Source organism: Juglans regia, chromosome 3 (assembly GCF_001411555.2).
Source record: "Juglans regia cultivar Chandler chromosome 3, Walnut 2.0, whole genome shotgun sequence".
In the NCBI taxonomy this organism is placed as follows: Eukaryota; Viridiplantae; Streptophyta; class Magnoliopsida; order Fagales; family Juglandaceae; genus Juglans; species Juglans regia.
The window spans coordinates 1965280-1982573 of NC_049903.1; the positions used below are offsets into that span (position 1 = coordinate 1965280).

General features: G+C 36.2%; 3 protein-coding genes across 3 annotated transcripts; 2 read left to right on the top strand and 1 right to left on the bottom strand.

Annotated features, from left to right (window-relative positions):
* Window positions 1–1777: 1777 nt before the first annotated feature.
* On the top strand, window positions 1778–4633 carry LOC109003076 (putative phosphatidylglycerol/phosphatidylinositol transfer protein DDB_G0282179). Its single transcript, XM_018981047.2, has 4 exons — window positions 1778–2087; window positions 2514–2615; window positions 3611–3771; window positions 4273–4633. The coding sequence occupies exons 1-4, from the start codon at window positions 1994–1996 to the stop codon at window positions 4378–4380; spliced, it is 465 nt and encodes a 154-aa protein (XP_018836592.1). The 5' UTR covers window positions 1778–1993; the 3' UTR covers window positions 4381–4633.
* Window positions 4634–4718: 85 nt separating this feature from the next.
* LOC109003074 (uncharacterized protein At5g39865-like) lies at window positions 4719–6766 on the top strand. The gene has a single exon (XM_018981045.2). It carries the CDS (start codon window positions 5583–5585, stop codon window positions 6459–6461), a length of 879 nt encoding a protein of 292 aa, XP_018836590.1. The 5' UTR covers window positions 4719–5582; the 3' UTR covers window positions 6462–6766.
* A 3952-nt stretch (window positions 6767–10718) lies between these two features.
* Window positions 10719–15297, bottom strand: LOC109003073. The gene is made up of 4 exons (XM_018981044.2): window positions 14628–15297; window positions 13381–13542; window positions 12512–13198; window positions 10719–12045 (listed from the first exon to the last, which is right to left on the bottom strand). Exons 1-4 carry the CDS (start codon window positions 14988–14990, stop codon window positions 10945–10947), a joined length of 2313 nt encoding a protein of 770 aa, XP_018836589.2. The 5' UTR covers window positions 14991–15297; the 3' UTR covers window positions 10719–10944.
* Window positions 15298–17294: the final 1997 nt, after the last annotated feature.

Consider the following 17294-nt stretch of genomic DNA (forward strand, 5'->3'; position numbering starts at 1 on the left):
CTCTAAAAACAAACCAACCCTTAAAACTCAAAGTCGAGACAAAGATTAATTTTATATATTATATTATCATTCTATTACCTAAGATACGGCATATTTAGTATTATTAAATAATTGTTTATTAAATAATTCTTACATCTTAAATAGAAAAATAACAATAAAATAAAAATATAGTGTATATCATTACTAAAGTTAAAAACATAAACCTGGGTGAGATTAACCTTCCTTACTTCTCATGGAGATGAACAGCATAATGGAATCTGGTGTACTTGTTGTCAACGTCGGAGGTTTTGACCATGCCATCGGAGTTCACAACCAAAACCAGCTAAAATTGGGATTAAGCTCTTAGGAAGTGCACTCTTTCTAACTATTTGAAGTTTTGATTTTGGATTTCACTTGGAAAATGAGAAATAATATAATCTATAATCAAACAGCTTTATCTCTAAGGAAAGCTATTGATCAATTGGATTTCTTTTATCAAGAATATCTATCTTCTTGGCAACTGAAGCTAGAAGAAAAGTAATCACAATTATGACAAAATCTTTTATTTCAACACTATAAGCATTTCCTTTGATGCGGCAATCAGGACATCGAAGGAGATTCTGCACTAAGTCATGATTTTGAAGGAAGTACAATTGAAATATGAATAGAAGAAATTGGCATAACAACTCCAATTGTTGCATAAGCAATTGCGGCAAGACTTGCATTCAATATGTCTAAACACTTAAATTTTTCATGTCACAATCGAAGGAGATTCTCTTGTTGTAATCTCAGCAATTCAAGAGTCATTTTCAATCTGACAAATTTCTCTCATATCTAAAGACATTGTTCTTATCATGTTCTCTCATATAGGATGATGTTTTAAAAAAATAGATCGATCTCAAAATCAATTTGCACATTTTGTAGCGCAATGGGTCGCAACCAATCGAGTGATTGATCGCATACTAGTAGTTATTTTACCTTCTAGTATTATATTTATTGATAGTGACAAAAACCCTCTTAATGACAGTACTATAATTTAAAACTTCTTATTTATAAATACGCAAGCTTGATTAGCATTAAAAAAAAAAAAACACCGTTTTTAGAACATCTCCAATGCCAACACCATCCTCACACTTCTGGCAGAGGTCATTCCATTGGCAAGAAGGGATTGATGGATAGTCCCCCATAATTATCAACTGATAACAGCCGTCTACTTCGTTCACTTGTCTTTATTTCACTACTACTAACTGCAAATCGATGGGCTTCAACACATTACAAAACATCAATATAAGCCTTCATGATTCAATCATCAAATTCAAAACTCATGACTCCTCTTGCCCTCCATTTCCACAGAATGGCATGCGAATTGGAATCAAAGCAAGTATTATAATTTTTTTTTTTTTACACGTAAAATCATCATTTATTTCAAAAATTAAATAATAAAAAAATTATTATACTTATAATATATATTTACATTACTTGATCCCAAGTACAAAAAGTTGTAATTTACAACGAAATTTCATAAAATAAAATATACCCATTTTTCTAAACCTCATAAGTATCTGTTTGCACATCCCATGACAGTCCCTCTAAACAATACACTCATGGAACTATGGCTATATGTGTTGTAAGCAAAATTATAGCATCATTCACCGTCGCTCCCGATGCAAAATCATGGCTATGTATGTCGCATAAAATCTTTCACCTTAAAACTGCATAAAATGCACTATAACGGCGACAAAATATTAATAAAAGCGAAGTCTAATAAGAAGCATGCTTCGGGAAGACAAAACAGAGAAAATATACAACACCTACCACCTAACGTTCCAATCCCAAGCCCAACTACCAGTAATAGGTCTTCGTCTTCTTTCTCTTTGCCCGATTAGATTATAAGAACCTCCAAACTCCAATTTTCTTTCACTTTTGTATCCTCAAATCCTCAGAAATCGGAGTTCCTTGATCACTATAATTTGCGCGAGTATCATTTGTTTTGACAGATTGCAGAATCTACTCTATGGCGGTCGTTCGGTTCAATCTCCTAGCATCCCTCCTTCTTTCGCTGTGTCTCCTTGTATCTTTGACTCTAGCAACGGACGTCAAGTACTGTGGTCAGTCTCTCTCTGCCTTTCTGACCCTATGCTCTTTTCCTTTGCCAAATTTTCAATTGTCCCAATTATTTTTTGCTGACAATCTGTTTTATTTTGAGCACTTTATTGATCAGAAACCATGTTAGGGTTTTCTTTTCTTGGTGAATGGCTTACATGTATTGTGACTGAGTCGGGTTTCAATGATGTCGATTAAGAAATTTAATATTGTGAACTATATGTTTTCGCTCATGAAAACTTAATATCAAAAATAATTTCAATAAATTTTTTCTTTTTTAATAAATATAATAAGAGAAAAGAAAAGAAAAGAAAGAGAAGTAAGATTTGTGATGCCAAATGAATGAGTTATATGATGTCTTGTAGTTGATGATGAATCTGAAGCTGAAATAAATCAAAAAATTTATAAGTTGTTATTTTTATTTTTTGTAGATAAGAATGTTGACTATGATGTTAAAGTCAAAGGAGTTGAGATAATCCCAGATCCTGTTGCTAGAGGCAAGCCAGCTACCTTCAGCATATCTGCCTCTACAGGTACTTCCTTTGCTGGTTGTTCTTCATCGATCTTTCCCATTCTGCGCATGTTTGTCACCCGTGCTTAGATGATACGAGCACTTGATGGCACGCTTATTCAACTAAAGCCAGAAATTATTGCTTTTGGTGAACCAGAAGTTATATGTGCATGATAGCCAATTGCATTTAGGTAGGCAAACGGTATTTCCACACCCCAAAATATGGGGTGGTGAGTGAGGTATTGGATGGTTCATGCAGAAATAAATAAATAAAAAGAATCATATATGCATGATGGAAACTGGTACTGACCTTAGAATCAGGTCTAGGCCACCTTCCACATTCTTCTTTCTTTTTCTTTTTTCCTTTTTTTCTTTTGGGCGATAGGTACGTTTGTCTGGCCTATCTTTCCACTTTTGTAATGATGTATAATTTGCTAAAGACAAAGAACAACTCTAAAAAGGACTTACCAAGAATCAAATTTATATAGACATTTATGTTTGAAGGTTATAGGTGTTCAATTTACATCTAACTAGTATATTATAGCTGTTATGGCTGTTTGGTTGGTATCATCATGGCATGATAAGTGAAATCTGCACTACCTTTTAAATTTCTAATAGGTAGATCGACAGCCATGTGAGAGAAGAAAATAAGGGAGACAAATTATAAATCAATTGCAAGTTTATTTCACCAATTGATGTTTAAAACCAATTATATTGTGATGGATATGCAAATGAGAATTCTCCGCAGCTTCTTTGTTGAACCCCTTCTCCAAAAACAAACCCTCTTTCCATGGTAGTACATTGTGCTTGCATTACCGATCATGAGAGAAAGGTAGGAGTTCTTTTTCTTGTCTTCCACCCTTTTCCATCTATTAAGGGTGATTTTATATTGGAAAATTCAGACCCATGGGGCTGCTGAAATTACGATAAAAATGAACACAACCTGGACATAGCATGCCCTATCAAATAGCTTTTGAGATTTTCATTTTGACATGCAAACTTGCATATGCAATACAGGGAAAGCAATCGCAGGAGGGAAAATGGTGATCGATGTCTCATATTTTGGATGGTACATCCACAGTGAGACCCATGACCTTTGCGGAGAGACATCTTGCCCTGTTTCGACTGGCAATTTTGTGGTTTCTCACTCACAAGAGCTACCTGGATTCACTCCACCAGTAAGTCGCTATTCTATTAATTATTGAACTTTAACTTGTATTTCTTTTGAGTTTCTGTTGTGTTTGCAAGCTAGAACAAGCCCTTCTATTAGTTGCTTAGAGTGTTACCTCAGAAGGAATTCACCCTTCTGAATTCGTCTAATAATAAACCACAGCTGGTGGTAGCATTACCTGATAATTTACAATTTCCAATTGCCCCACGATATCTGTAAAGCAACTTGCCTTTAATGATGGATATGAAATCCTTTCATGAGTGAATTTTTATGTTGACCAAGATATATACAATTTACAATTAACAGGACAGAAATGCCTGATCTCAATGATTTAATTTTTACCTCTTTATCCGGATGTCTTTGTGTCACACCACATTCATTCACTTTGCAATTGCTTGACTGCTAATTTCACTCTTGGCAATAGAGTGCCAAGTTGGGATGGAATAGACTCGGTTTCGTTCAATGTTTGTGATTTTCAAAAGTCTCTGACCATGTTTAACATATGCAGGGCTCATACTCGCTTAAAATGAAGATGTATGATGCAAACAAGAATGAGTTGACCTGCATTGGTTTCGATTTCTACATTGGCTTTGCCTCATCTGTGGCTGATAGCTAAGCGCTTTCAAGATTGATTATACACTCAAAGTCTCCATTAGCAACATATGAATAGCATGTAAAAAGGAATTTCGTCACAGTTGGTTCCTTCCCTGTACTGTCAACTTTTGCTATTAACATCTAATATATAATTATGACCATCTCTACTACTCGGAAGGCTATGAGAAGTTAATCCTGCAGAGGAATTATGACATATACTGCTGTTTTATGTATGATAAAGTGTTCTTGAATGAAGATTGGAACAATTTCTTATACCTTTTTTCTTTTTGGTATGTGAGAGAGATAGAGGGGGGCAATTATTGAATTATCTAGACTCGTTTGGCAATTTCTCTCAAGTCCACGATGAAACAGGGCTCACGTGCTCGGATTGTACACGTTTTCTGTGCAGGATGATTCCTGACACGCATGTATGATAGGTAGATTGAATCGTACGTGCCCAAGGCCGCCTCATTCTAAAAGGCGGATATGACCCAGCTAGTGCGAGTTTAGGTTCGATATAAGATTTGCTAGGGGTATCCACTCCAGAGCCACTGAAATTTAGCGGTAGCTCCAGAATGCCTATGTCTCGAAACATTCCTTGCATGTTTAGCTAAATGTGTGGAAACAGAAAGCCTTGGAAAAGTTACAGCAACATTTTGGCCGTGATAATTGCAATTGATTGCGGGTTGAAGGGTGAAATTTCGTAGGGTCAGCTGGTAAAAAAGGTTGTAGTTGTCATGGGGAGGGTGCCAATTGATAAAAAAAAAAAAAAAAGGATGAAAGGGAAAGATGCTGTTGTACTGTTGCTATTGAATTATTGCCATTTCCACACCTTGTCGCCCACGAATTAGCTGTGGGCCTGTGGCACCCTCTGTAAATGCATTTGGAGGCCAATCAAATTGTGCCATCTGCAGGTCGAGGGGGCAATGTCACCATTGTGGTAATCATGCATGGGCATTTTGGCCATAAGATTGTTTTAGTTTTGTAGTTAATTTATCCACCAAATGGTTGGTAATGGGTCAGTGGAAGCTAATGGGGATTGGAGAGGGGTATTACATGGACATGCCAGCCCCATGCAGTGATCATTCAAACCTTTAAAAAGCAGCCCCAACATGGCCTTTCAGTATCCACTTTCCTGTCACTGCAAACCAAAAGAGAGAGATACCACCCTCCATTCCTCCTGTCCTCTAAGATCCTCAGTATTCGTTCTCGCCCAAAACTCACATGGATTGTGCTCGGAGAACTATAGAAATGAAAGGAATGAGAGGAAAGTTCTTCAGAAAATTGAAATTCATCCCTTCATTTACCACCTTGAAACAAGGTCTAACCCTTCAGCTAGACCCCTCGGAGAAGGTTTCCAGTCAAAACTTTCAAACTTCACCAGTTTACAAGGAACAAGATGGAAAGAGCAACAGCCTCTCGGAGCTACTTGTTGGCGGTGCTGGCGTATCTGAACAAGATAAACATCTTAAAGATGAAACGGAATTGGATTTCAATGCTGGTAACAAGTATAGCTTTTCATCCTCCCTAAAGTCCAAAGACACAGTGACTGCCAAGGAAAATCCAGATGTTCCAATTTTGTCACATAGCATGCAGGACAATGAAGAATGCCCATCTCTGTTAGATTTTGAAGAGAAATGTCCACCCGGAGGAAGCGATTCCATTATTCTGTACACAACAAGCTTGAGAGGTATTAGGAAAGCATTTGAAGACTGTAGCACTATCCGGTTCTTGTTGGAAAGCTTCAAAGTATTGTTCTACGAGAGGGATGTTTCGATGCATTTGGAATATAGGGAAGAACTGTGGTGCATCTTTGGTGGAAGAGTGATCCCTCCGAGGATTTTCATAAAGGGGAGATACGTTGGAGGAGCTGATGAAGTGGTGGGATTACACGAGCAAGGCAAGCTGAAGAAGCTCTTGGAAGGTATGCCACTTGACCTGTCCAGTTCCTCGTGCAGTGGGTGTGCCAATGTGAGATTTGTGGTGTGTTTCGATTGCAATGGCAGTCGGAAGATCGTTGCAGACGGGGAGAATGGTGAATCGTACATTAGATGCCCTGAATGTAATGAAAATGGGCTGGTTAAATGCCCAACTTGCTGCTGAAAATCTAACTGATGTTACCTTGTTCTAGCTCTTAGTGATCTGGTATTTACCATATTTATTCCCTTCTCTTAGTTTTCGTTGGTCTTGATGTTGCAGTGTTTCTGCAAACTTGTATAATACTAGCTTGCTTCTAATTGTTTTTGCATCGGGCTTGTTTACGTGAAAAGAAGTGTATGTACACCATGATGTTGTAGAGTTTTCAAGAGGGAATCTTTCATCTTGGGGTTAAATTTCAAGAGAAGAGAACGTTGCTGCAAGCTGAGAGTAGGAATTTTAATGATAGCACGTTACTGCATTGGAATCCATCATGCATTGAATTCGATGGAGAACATCTCCTGAATTATATCCCTATTTTTTTTCTTATCAGCCAGAATATTTGCAGAGATTTAAGAACCTTTATGGGAAGATATGCGATTGGATTCAAATAATTATATAAAATTATGGAATGATGAGTAGGGAACACCATATAATTAGAATGATGAGTAGGGAAGAGGATGCACATGGTTGTTGATAAGATTTAGAATAAAAAAAGTCATTGTTTTTAAGTATCAAGCATAAAGGAGGATTTGAGATTATTATGAAGCTTCGCGCCAACCACAATACGTTGAATTGTGGACATTGCTTTTCCTCATGTTATTTTCATTCTATTCTTTGATAGTAAAGAAAGCCATTTTTTTATCTATTTAAAAAGTAAAAGAGGTCTTCCTCTTCGTTTTCAACTTTATCATCTCCCATCATATTAATTGATATGACACATTTTAAGTTAAGAGTGATGCTAGGCTGTTAGCAGTGATCACTGGACGTGTCGTCTAGGCAAAAATTTTTTCTTTTTTTTCTTTTCACATTTTTTAAATATCTTTAAATGTTTTTAGAAAATAAAAAAAAATATCAATAATCATTTTCTTAATCAGTAAGTAAAAAATAAATAAATATATGAGCGATCAAAATAATAAAACAAAATGAGAAGACATACTAATATTATTTACTTAGATCATTCAAATAATAAATTACTTAAAATACGACACATCAATTAGTGTAATTGAAGATGAAGAAAAGCATTTTTGCGGGACAAACTGAAGAACAAGACGGATTCTGCATATATAACAGGAATCAAGCAATACTATAAGACTTAACAGAGATTGTGCTATTGTCGTTGAAATCCATCATAATTCGATCCCATCAACATAATGTCAGATTATATCAGACCTAATACCCTTTTTCCAACTTCCCCAATCGATCATGCTATAGACAATGAGAAAAACCATGTCTCTACCCCTATCCCTTAGACTTATATGTTCGACCACTTCCTACGGGGGGGCAAGAAGAAAAGGTTATTTTGGTCATAAACATGCGGGACATGTTAAATTATTAAAAGCCAGCCACGTATTGAAGGATGGGCCTATCTATCAATTTTGCACTTCTTCGAACATAATTCTCCCGTTTCCATAACAAGGTACCATTTAAATCGCGGACTCAAGGAGAATTAATGGACCGGACCGGACCGGGTTTAGGCTTAGAACTGTATTGAACGACAAAAAAGCCCAGGGACCAGAAATTGAGCAAGACTTTCAGCAAAGCTGAAGATACTCTTTCGTCTGCTAGAGTCTACTCTCCATGATGCACTCACCTTGTTTTTTCCTTTTCTTTTCTATTCTTTTTCATTGACTGATATGGATCAAGGAAAATAATTCAAGCTTAGAGAGTGGAAGCTCAGTAAATCCATTTTCATTTGCTATTCATCATTTTCACACACTATATACTATATTTTTTTTAATTTTATTCTTCATAAACTAATTAAGTTTTTTTACTCATCAGCCATATATCACGTATTTTGTAAAAAGAAAATAAAAAAAAAATAAAAAAACTATATATAATGTGTGGCATTAGGAATCATAATGATTAATAGATTTTTTTTTTTTTTTTTTTAGAATAGGACTTATCATTAAAAATGATTTTTTTTCCGTGAATTCTAAATTTGTTTAACTTTTTTTTTTAAATGACTATGTGAGACTTATGCAGCTTAAAAATTTATTGATCATTTTCTTTAAAAAAAAAAAAAAGTAAGCTCTATTATTAAAAATAAATAAAAATTATGCATAGTGTGTACTGCAAGGAATCATAATGATTAATAGAATTTTTCCTTTGAGAATAGGACTTATCATTAACAATGATTTTTCTTTTTTAGGTGAATTCTAAATTTGTTAACTTTTTTTTAAATGATTGTAGAAAACTTATGCACTTAAAACTTTACTAGTCATTTTCTTTTTCTTTTTTTAATAATAGAACGTTGATAATTTAAAAAAACGTTGATATTTTTTTTATAATAGTAAGCTCCATTATTTAAAAAAATAAAAATAAAACCATAAACTTGTATATAACGTTGATCATTAATAATAGTCCAGAGTCTAGACTCCACCAGCAGTCCAGCAGCTTTTACAGACCTGTGGCTGAGCTTAGAGTATTCGCATTAGTTTTATTAAAAGTCTAATTAAATATAAAATATAATAAATTTTATTAAAATAGAGTTATATTGAATTAATTAAAGAGATAAATAAGAAGTTTTGAGTTACAGTAAATAGATGAATTTCTTTAAATTTGAAGAGTTATTATTCATCTATCAAATTTATTTTTTATTCATTTTTAATATCCAAATATCTTTTTTATTCATGTTTAATCTCCAACTGTTTTGTTAAAAAAAATATTATATTATTATTTTAATATATTCAATGACTAATTCAATGTGAAGTTATGGCTACAAAAGTTTTGGATTTATAAAAAATATGTATTTTTCATTAAATTTTAAAAATAATTTTGATGAAGTGAATGTCAATACTCTTACCATGAAACGGACCCAATTGGCAATTGGTTACGTCGTATCTAAATTTATACTCTTTATTGATTCCCTACTTCTTTCGTATAGCTCTATTATGCTATCTTAGGCCCCTTTGTCTGCCTTTTTCTCATTCAATAAAAGGTTCCAAAGCCTTGGCCATGTGCTATCATACCTCCAGGGTTAAGGCTCGGTTTGGATGACCAAAACATCTTATCTATATTTTATTTAAGCAGTATAGTTTTAGAGTTTTGTCTATCTAAATATTATATTTCATCTCTAAAATTTGAAAACATCAATTTAAATAAACAGTAAATAAATAGTATAAAACTGATAGTAAATGAACAAAACAACTTGACATGAATAGTATAAAATCTCAAGAATTCGGATATTTTATAAATATTGTGGGACTCATATTTTTTTCAAATCTCAAAAAGTTAAAATTGTCTCATCACATCTCATTATCCAAATATATATTTTTTATAAATTATTTTATCTCATCTTAATTTAAAATATCTCATCTGAATTGTATATCCAGCTAAAAGTTATGAGTCATGCGAACTCGACGGCTTATCTCCACAATAAACTGAAATGGTAAAAAACTCTTAACCTGCCTTTAATATCTTTATCATCATCACTATAATTGTTGTAAGAGAGAACGAACTAAATAAAAAGGGAACAGAACAAGCCGAAATGAAAGGAGTTGGCGTTGAATTTGAAAGAAGATTGTCTACGGCGTGTCGTTTTCAGAAATTAGGCCCGAAAGGGACTTCTCCCGACTCTTTTTTGGGGGGATAATTTTGTGTTTTAACGGAACCTAAAAAAGAAAATTGTGTATTTGGGAGAGTGTCGCAGAAATATATAATATACGAAGGATGACATTAACGTGCAACAACGGCCGGCTCATGGGAATGATTCGCTGGGACAGAATAAATACTATGGAATATTCTAAACGTGCATTGCTGGGTCCCCATAGCATAATTAAGTTGCTCACAAGGTAGAAGGTAGGTACAACGAAGAAGAAGAAGAAGAAGAAGATTGTCTTTGAGGGAATCAAAATGGAAACTTTATAGGCTTATCATTTTATCTCAAAAATATATATAAAAAAAAGGCTAAAAAATGGTTGTCAGAAATTCAAAATCTTGAGAGTGCAGAGGAATTTTGATTCTCGCTGTGTATAAGGGGCAGGGATGCATTATATTTATGGCAATTGGCATGAGAAAGCAGCAGCTGCCAAGGACAGTTGGATTATGCCTTTTATCAGCCTGCAAAAGCTATCAATCTCTCAAAAGTAGAATTTTTCGAAATTTGCAAGGAAAAGTTCGGTTCGTATGAAAAGTTGGGGGCTGACTCAGTCGAAAAGGAGATCACGGTGGTGTACAGAATATCCCTTTCCAAGAAAGATAAGACGAAATAAAAAAGGAAAATAATAGAAAGAGGGAGGCACAACGCAAGCTCCATAAATTGAAAGAAAGCATACAGACTGTTCCATCCAGTCCAAATTAGAAGGGACAACCCCATCTCTCATATACCACTCAAAAAAAGATCACATGGGCTCCTCTCTGTTAAACAAATTCACATCAAAAGACACCCCATAATCGAAAAAGAAAGACAAGTTAGAGTAATCACACTTCCTACAATTTACAGTAACTCCTACGAAGCAAAAGCTAATGGATCATCAACATTTTCTATTGTAGCTGCAGTCATTTCGGCTGCTGCTGAAGTTTCGGGTCCTGGATTTAAGATTTGGGTGTAGTGGAATTCAATCTGTAACCGATGATGAATAGGTGTTGATGTCATTAGACCTTTCTTTATATCCACCTGCAACTCCCTTAATGGAATGGCAGCCAAGAAGCTCTTAATGTACTCTTTGCATGACTCCTTCCCTCGGCATACAACCTCCCCTTCCTCCTCAATCTTTAAGGGTTCCTCCGGCTTGGTTACTACTGCCCCAGCTACAGGACCGTCTTCCTTCATGTTGGCCATCTGGTTCTTGGGTTCTGCCACTGTTGCAATCTGCTGGTCATTAGCTGTTTTTTCCTCAGCAACATTGGGCATTTTGTAAATTACGGTGCTGCGATCAAATTTCAAGATATAGGCTTGATTGCATCCCTCATATAGCCTCTCCCCCAACGTGTCAATAATGTAATAAGCTTCAGGCTCAACCTTGAGGATGAAAAAATGGTCATTCCAACTGACAATATAAACCTGAGGTTCATCATTGCCAGGGCATTCCAAACCAGTGCGGCTAATCTCATCCCAAATGTTGTCAAAGGACATGGCACCGTGCAGAAAGTCGAATCTTCCCTCATCCATCCCCTCTGGATGGAAAAACCCAATAAAGGACTTCCCAGTAACAACGGAGAGGGGGCGTATCTCAGCTTGAAGGACGGTTTCAAGGTCAAAGTGCTTGTCAGGGAAGTGCTCCATATAGGTTTCTTTCTCACAAAGGTTCCTCCACTCCAATGAGCCTTCTCTAATTAGGCTATCAAATTGGGATTTTATGGGCATGAGATCATGGTTGTTCTGAAACCAGTCTGCGATGACGGCAACAAGGGCTGTACATGCACTCTCACCTGCTGCACGCTCACTCCTCTGATCAATGGAAGCAAAGAAAACCTGGGTCTCAAGTTTCATGTGTCCATCACGACTAGTAAATTCTTTCTGCGCCCAACTGCCTATAGCAAAATTGTCATCCCCAAACTCAGAGACTGAGGATCGATTTGCAGATGAATCCTCCTCTGTCTTGTGCCACTGCCAAGATGGTTGCAATCATTTGATTTTAGAATTTCATCAAACTATTAAATTGGTACGGGTTTTTATACAAAAAAAAAACAAACAAACTAGTAAGAGATTTTTTTTTTTTTATAAGTAACAAACTAGTAAAAGATTAAAAACAATTGCCACATATGTTTCAAAATTTAGACACGTCTAATTTGAGAACGATGAGATAATAAACCTCTATATACATTTTTTTTTTTACCAAGTTTGAGTTTGCTTTGATGTGGAAGAATTTTACAGCAAGGGCTTGGCAATGTAAGGTTCTTAATCAAAAGGTTGAAGTTAGTGTTAATCATAAGAACACTACAAATCATCTTTCAAGATACTAAACGAAGTTTTCCCTTATTGTCTCTTCACCTGACAGTAAATAAAGAATGCACACAAATCATGAGCTTCTTTCCTAAAACATAAAAAGATGCAATTAAGAGCGGACTCTTACCCCAAGAGAGAGAGATTCATCAGAGCTAAGCTGTCTACGGTCAAAATCGATGTCGTCCCCACCTTCTTCTCCATAGGCCTTCTTCAATAATGGTTCTCCTTTAGCTTTAGGAGACCTGAAGCTCAGCTTCCTCTTCCTCCAAGGTAGGATGCTGCGCTTTGAACTTTGCAATAGAGATGGCTCAGACACTGATGCAGTTGAATCCTCAATGACAGAGCACCCAACATCAGATTTGCGATTGCTATAGTAAACCCAATCCTCATCTTCATTGTTAATTCTCATACTGGAGTAAAATGATCCTCCAGCATAATTAGCATATGCCAGAGAGCCATAACTAAAAGACTTCCTGACACTGGTACTCTCCTTTCCCTCATCTGATTCTCTATCCTCAAAGTCCTCAAGCGAGTCTGTGTCAAACGGGTAATTATACTCACCATCTTCACTCCTGGCAGAGCACCTGCCCTCACTGCCCTCATCCTCACGGCAGGCCTTTTTAGCTCTCCTGGCAGACACATACCCTGTAAAAATTTTTACTTTTCGAAGACCAGCTTTAATTGCGGAAAGCTCATCCTTTTCCGTTGAGACAATTTCTCCTGACTGAGTAGGCGATGGAACAGACACTGTTAATCTCTGCACCGGCTCCGTGGTTTCTTGAGCAGTTCTCAGTTCTAATAAGCTCAGAGATATCTGTATGAAAAATAAAGGTTAAGCAGAAGATACAACACGCATATTGAAATGAAAAGTAAAAACGCTAAGTATGTTCCCCAAACAGGTAACAAGTCATAAACAATGCTGAAATTGCCAAAGCAACAAATCGCATGACTGGGAAGGCAGAAATAGGCAGTGCAAAGTCATTAGAAGGCACATACACAGAGTGAAGGTGAAGGCTCCACAGCATTGCCAGAGTGTGTGAGAGGGATGTTTAATTCAAACTCTTTCTGATCAGCTGCGGCAGCATATTCAGAAAGGTTCAATGAAGCCGTTCCAACAACAGCAACCTTGTTCTTTGTCCCTTGACCTCGATTCAATCCCTGAAGAGAAAAGCATCAAAGTCGTCATGAAAAATTCATTGACAATTCTCTGGAAGCAAAAAAACAATGATGGGAAAAGCAGATCAAATGATTAAAAACCTACTAAAATTTCCAACCAGAATTATAAATTATTTTCTCATAAGTCATTATTCTAACAACAACAAAAACTTATTCTTGATCATTGATAACTTAATTTCTTTAAATTATTCTAACGAGAAATTAATCCCAGAAATGAAATAGGAACAACTTCGCTGTTAAAGAGCAAAGGCATATAAATCTAAGAACCACAAAAGAAAATATTTTTTTTATTTCTTAGCATGTGACAATTATAAAAAAAATAAAAATAAATTAAGTCTTGGTCTCAAACTGTGGAAACGCTAAAAAATAACAACTATTAATTAGCTCCAAACCCATGAAGGGGGAATACAACAAACAAGTTTCCAAAACTTGACGACACATGATACCTCGGTACGTCAGAACCAGCTAGTCATGAACACAACCACCGGTCAACTACGCCCCAAATTTAATCGATTACCACAAACCTTTACCGAGTCAATCGCAGAATTAAAGACTTGATTATGATACCAAGTCCAGCCATTCCACAGACGAGGTAAGGAACGGAGACATAATTGCAGAAATATAAAATACTTCTCACGTGCCAGTATTCGTAAATCAAGAACCATATTTACTGGCTTTGTTCATTTGCAAATTGATACGAACAAGAGAAATTGATACGAACAAGAGAATACTTCTAATAAACTCAAACACAGCCCAAAAAGGAAAACAACTAATAATAATCCAATGAGAGTTAATCTCCTGAATGCTACTAGATTTTCAAGATTCACGCCCTAAAGCCAAAAGAATCAAATAGGAAAAAAAAAAAAAAAAAACAAAATTTCCTCGACGAGATTAGTCACAAAAACTTATCAATCCATCAAACCCCTGAAATCCCCACAATCTTTAATAGTTTAAAACCCGCTAGTCTATGTTTGTACTAGTGAGACATTTTCTCACAAGAAGACCACAGAGACAACCCAATAAAAAGGAGAGTTCTTGAGAGAGAGAGAGAGAGAGAGAGAGCTTACATTGAAGACGGTGAAAGCGATCTCCCACGGATGAAACACATTGTCCTTGTAAGCGGAGAGAGTACAGAGGCTCTGAAAGTCCTCGTCCCATTCAACGACTCCGTTTAGTTGGGATGCAGTACCAGCCTCCACCTCCACCTCCCTCGTAAAGTTCCTCTTCACGGTCGCCCTCCGCAGCGAACTCAGAGCCAGTTTCGGGCCCTTCCACTTAATCTCCACAGTCAATCTCGGAGCACCACCTCCCTTATCTGCACTCTCCCGCTCCAGATCCCACCCCTCCAACCTCCGTACCACCAGCCTCGCCTCGTACTTCTTCGACACCAAAGGCGGCCACGGTCGCCACCTCATCATCTTCGCCACCATTCTTCAACAAGACAAACGGGAACCCCGAGAATCTGTAGAAAACCTTAAGAAAATAAACTTCCAATGGTAGAGGAAACAAGATTAGCGAAAATCCCCAAAAGTAGCTGGAGTAATTTGAAGAGAAATCTTCCGGCAGATAAAAATAATCTTTTTAGAAAGAATCCGAAGGATAATTCTTTTTTTCCGAAAAATACTCCGGTGGAATGAGTGAGAGAAAGACGGGGGGGTATACACTTTATATAGTGGAAAATATGAGAGAGAGAGAGAGAGAGAGAGAGAGAGAGAGAGAGACTGGGGGATTGGGTCTGGTTTGGGACTGGGGGGAACCATTCAAGAGTCTTCTTAACCATTGTTAAAAAATGACGGACCAACTCGGGTTAAGGGGATTTCAGGTATCTCCGGGAGTAACGCCGTATTAACGAGGTAGTTGACTTCCGTTGTGCTCTTTTTGGTCTTTTTTTTGTTTTTGTTTTTGTTTTCTACTGAGAATTTGGGATGGGATTTCAAGTTTATGCCTTTATGCAGTCATAATTGCCATTTATCCGTTTAGAGTAATTTTCTTCTTTGTATTATCCGTTAAGCATCCATCGGAGTTTTTTTTTTCTCTGCCAACAGGCACGGCAGGTCCCTTTTTTGTCTGTAACTGTTTCTATTATTTTTAAAAAGATTATTTGCATCAATTATTATTTACTATCCTAATATCTAAAAAAAATATTCACACTTTTTATAAAAAAAATTATAAATATAAGATATAAAAGTGAATAATAACTGATATATATAATATTTCTCTTATTTTTTATATATTACATAAAACCTACAATTTAATTTATAAGCATTTTTTTTTTAATATTGTAAGGTTGGTTTTTTCCTCATAGGCCCTTAAAACAAGCCTATGAGGGACCATCGGGAAAATAAGTCAGAAAGCCCGATCGAGCCTAGTCAGACCCAACGATCCTTCTCTAGAGAATGAGTCAGTGGACCTTTGCAGAGTACTCGACCCATGAGCAAAACACATTCATGAAGCAACCCACGCATAGGAAAAGTAAACGGTAGGGGTAGATGAGACTCGCCGTCCTGGCACTACCCAGATGACAAACTACCCTCGAGAACCTACACAAGCAGATGGGCGAGAAATATGAAGAACCCGTGATCTCATGTCAGTAGGTATAAATAGGCTTAATAGGGAACGCTTCTAGATAAAGTGAGTCAAAAAGTCACGCTGCATTAATAGTGCTACTCCTCGGACTACATGTTGCATTAATGACGCCACCCCAAAAGTCACGTCGTATTAAATGATTCTGACTAAATGAACAATGAAAGGGATATGGGTCTCTCAAAGTCAGAGATTGGTTGTCCTCACCAAAAACATAGTATAAAGTCAATCCTCATATACGAAAAAATCTCTATGATCTTTCGAAACTTATGCACAAACTACTAAGTAAATATACTGATTTTAGTATCGGAGACTCCCCGACCACCACCAATGCCTCCCCCATTCTTCGTGTTTGCTTGAGTGTACAGATAAAAGCCTCAAAACTCGAGTTTCTGAAATCCGATCTAAAGATGTACGAAATATGACGTTAAAAAATATTATCTTAGAGTTTTAGATATTTAAAAACGTTATTATAGAAATTTTTTTTATCACTCATATCCAGTTTCTCAAAAAAAACAAAAACAAAACAAAATAATCTAGATTGTTGGGGTGCCACAATGCTACTGCCTCTATTTCTTTTAATTATTTCCTTTTGTTTTTCTGACATTCCTTATAATCATAAATTACTTTACCAAATTTCAGACGACTGAAGAGTGAAGACAACCGTATTTATTGAATCGTTGCACGAGCTTCTTCTTCTTCTTTTTTTTTTTTTTTTTCAAAATGATGAAATTGCTGGGAGGATATACAAGCTTATAATCTTCATCCTTTTATTTTAAGTCAAAGGAATTGAAAACAAGGTGCTCATCAGGTACAGGTTATCATGATCCAAAATTTTACTTCTAAGCTATCTTACAACCAACCCCAATGCGTCATGGTCAGTATATATATATCTTTTGCAATATGTATTACCTATTTTCGAGCTTACCCTAACTTCTCGTGTTCAAACCTCCTCTTACATCAAATTTAGACCAAAATATTATATTCCCAACTCTTCAAATTATAATGAAGGGTTAGGAAGCGTTGATTAAGAGATGAAGTACGCGGGGTTGAACTTATAATAGTGTGTTAATTTTTTACTCTCTCTCTCTCTCTCTCTCTCTCTCTCTCTCTCTCTCTCTGTGTGTGCTAGGGAGGGTACGTAGAAAGGT